Genomic DNA, 3,555 nt, shown 5'->3' with positions numbered 1-3,555 from the left:
AGCACAGAGATAGTACAGGTTATTAATAATTACATTATGGGTGCTGCTATTACACAGCTTAGAGTGCTTTCACACACATTAGCTCCTTGATACAGGATCCAATACGGCCAGTGGTAGTATATACCAATCTTATCTATGTGGTAGTATATATGAGCAGTGAAATTCTTTGCTAAAATCAAGATTCACCAAATCTAATAATGTTCTCCTGAAACTGTTGGATGTATCAGCCAATATTATAACACGTAATGTCTCTTTGTTTATGGGACTATGGTGAACATAAAAATCATATATATCCTTCTTAGGGCAGTTGTCATGAATAAGACAATAAATCAACTTGTCTTTCAACACTTTTAGAAGTTAAATTCTCTCTGAAAGAATTTTTAATATGACCCGAATGCGTAAACACATAATTGAAATCCTTTAGGTGCTTTTATTTCCAGAAGGGAGACTATGTGCGAGAAAACCTGTTTTCTCCCGGTATAGCCATGGGGTTTACTTTGTTGAACACGTCTTCACCTTAGGTAGGAGAGGGGAATGAAGAATACCTTGCCTTCCTTCCCTGCGGTTCCTTTCTAGTTTATAGAGTCCTCCTAATTACTGAATGTATTCTCTACGTCCGGGATTTCTCCGGAGACGTGGCAGACACCAAGTGACAGCAAGTCAGAAACAGACTAGAAGCCCAATGGTTTCAGAGTTGGAGGGACGCACGGGAGTCCAAAAGTGGCATCAGTCACATTTGCGCCTAATCTCAGTGATGCGCTTGCGCAGCGGGCGGAAAGGTTTCCCCCGCCCACGTCTCTGGTGTGCGGCTGCGCGCGAAGAGGCCACCACCCGGAACCTCTGTGCTGAGCTCGCGCCACGTCTCTTCAGGGGGCCCCTCCCCGCTCCCTGCTTTCCCTGCTGTCCCTACTGTCCCTGCTGTCGCTGCGCCGGAGCCTAGAGAGGAGCAGGCCCAGAGCATCATGGGCCACGAGGCTCCGCGCGCTTCATCCTTCCAGATGCTGCTACTGCTGCTTCTTCTGCTCCTGCTCCGGGCCGAGCCACTGCGGAGCGCTGAGCTCACCTTCGAGCTGCCGGACAACGCCAAGCAGTGCTTCCACGAAGAGGTGGAGCAGGGCGTGAAGTTCTCTCTGGATTACCAGGTGCGGCCCGAGCCGCGTCTCACTGGGGCTACTGGTGTGCCGCCATCTGGAGAGGCCAAGATTAGCCACCAAAAGCTAAGGGGGTCGGGGATAACCCTAGACCGGTTGATTTCTCCCTGAGAAGAAACGTTTGTATCTGCCAGAGCCCTCCCGAAATGGGCCAGGGGCATTGGGGAGTTAGGCAGGCTACAGGTGAGCGAGCGCCCAGGATGGAGAGGCCTGTTACCGCCCCCTGTCGCCCGCTACAGAACTGACCAGAATGACCTCCCCAGGTACCTTCTACTCCATGAACATCAGTATTAATTAGCTGGACACCGGGTGGCAGTCTGTCCCAACTGTCACTTGGGCTGCGTGTCTTCCGGGTGCCAGCTGCATCCTTTACAGTTGGAGTTTGGGGTGAGATAGTTGGAGTGATGAAGGGGTTTTTGGAGAGGAGGGTTCAGTGCAGACTTCAAACCCTGCCAGTGTATACATAAGGACAGTCACACACACTCCCTCCCCAGTGGTGTGGCTGTGTGGCTTGCCTCTTTGCTTACCATATGGCTCAGCAAAGCCAGGACCTGCACTTTGGTCTCTATGGACAGATCTCATAGCTAACAGTTAACTTTGGTAAAGGCTCCAGCCCCTAGGGTTAATGAGTGGGCGTAGGGTCAGAGGGATGAGTGACCACCGTAAAGCAAGACCTCTAGAAATGAGGCAACACAGGCAGCCCAATTGTGTACAATAAGCAAGCCCTTATATGGTAGAAGCTCTGAAGCTTGCTTCTGCTGGAAGACAATTCCATGTATGCTGGAATCACTGATGAGACCCCTTTCACATCTATGGACGACATACAGTGTGTGTGTGTGTGTGTGTGTGTGTGTGTGTGTGTGTGCGCGCGCGCGCACATGCATATGCCTGCCTCAGCGCAGGCAGCCCAAGAATAAGAACAACATTCTTGGCCAGGCGTGGTGGCGCACGCCTTTAATCCCAGCATTTGGGAGGCAGAGGCAGACGGATTTCTGAGTTCCAGGCCAGCCTGGTCTACAGAGTGAGTTCCAGGACAGCCAGGGCTACACAGAGAAACCCTGTCTCGAAAAAACCAAACCAAACCAAACCAAGCCCCCCCCCCCCCAGCATTCTTGATATGGCCAGTGATGCTCCAGAAGCCGTTGAGGATAGGCATGCCCCATCAGTGTGGGGACATCTATAACCACCAAGGAGACAAGCCTCTGAGAATATCTGTGACAGGCTTTCTAGGTTAGATTACAGTGGGAAGAGCCACCCTAAGTGGGAGTCCCATCATTCACCAGGCTGAATAAAAAGGAGGAAACCAGCTGAATGCTAGTGTTCATGTCTTTGCTTCCTGACTCTGGATACCGTGTGATTAAAACCTCCCCCCCCCCCAGAAGCCTTCATGTCCCAGACACCATGCCTTCTCCCTGATGAACTATGCCCTCAAATTTATTTGCAAGCCAAATAAATTTGAATTTATTTCCTTGAATTGCTTCTGTCAAAGGTTTTGTCGTAATATTAAGAAAAATACTGAGTGCAGTGGTCACTGCCTCTTAACTGTGTAAGTTCAGAAGGATGAGAAGCATCATGGTGTCTGTGTTGGAAAACGGTGAGGGTTAAATTACAGAATGCTTAGCGCAGTCCCCCGTTACGGTCAGCATTTCAAAGCGTTGCTTGCCTCCCCATCAGTGCACCCTTTCTGTGGTTGTCAGGTTATCACTGGAGGCCACTACGATGTGGACTGCTATGTGGAAGACCCCAGGGGCAACATCATCTACAGGGAGACCAAGAAGCAGTATGACAGCTTCACGTACAAGACGGAGGCCAAGGGCGTCTACCGGTTCTGCTTCAGTAATGAGTTCTCCACCTTCTCTCACAAGACCGTCTACTTTGACTTCCAAGTGGGTGACGAGCCCCCCATTCTCCCAGACATGGGGAATAGGGTCACGGCTCTCACTCAGGTGAGTGTGCGTGACAGTGACAGGACTAGGGGATCCCTCCCACTCTCAGCATGTTTCTGCTTTGTTTGGCCTTGTCCTAGCTGATGAACCGGAATCACCCTCTAGCTGTAAAAGACTCCATGCCACTTCTGGTCTCCTTTTTCTAGCCAGAGCCTTCTCATAGCTGACGCTTTTTCCTTTCCACCCTTCCAACTGTCTTTCTCTGGCATAGCACCTCTTCCGGAATTCTGTCATGTACCTGTCTGCTGTGCGATAAGCCCAGATAAGACCAACGTCCTGCTTCAGGAGTGTGTTGGTAAGGGTCAGACCAGCTGCCATAACCAACCCATAGGTCAGGGCCTAGCACACTGGGTAGCACACTGACTGCTCTCAGGGTGGTTTGGAAAAGGTTGGATGGTGACTTGGGAATCCAGGCTGTGTGTGTGTGTGTGTGTGTGTGTGTGTGTGTGTGTGTGTGT

At 50.7% G+C, this 3,555-nt stretch overlaps 1 protein-coding gene across 1 annotated transcript in view; it reads left to right on the top strand.

Moving 5' to 3' along the window:
* The first annotated feature begins 833 nt into the window (after positions 1–833).
* Positions 834–3,555, top strand: part of Tmed3 (transmembrane p24 trafficking protein 3) — a 7,881-nt gene continuing 5,159 nt past the window's right edge. Inside the window, exons 1-2 of the mRNA XM_021207173.1 lie at positions 834–1,142; positions 2,849–3,097. Coding sequence (XP_021062832.1) covers positions 963–1,142; positions 2,849–3,097 — 429 coding nt within the window. The 5' untranslated portion in view covers positions 834–962. The remainder of the gene's footprint in view (positions 1,143–2,848; positions 3,098–3,555) is intronic.

The sequence above is a fragment of the Mus pahari genome, chromosome 10, assembly GCF_900095145.1.
Source record: "Mus pahari chromosome 10, PAHARI_EIJ_v1.1, whole genome shotgun sequence".
Lineage (NCBI taxonomy): Eukaryota > Metazoa > Chordata > Mammalia > Rodentia > Muridae > Mus > Mus pahari.
The sequence above is the reverse complement of the archived record's forward strand: the minus strand, read 5'-3'. Positions and strand labels throughout refer to the sequence as shown.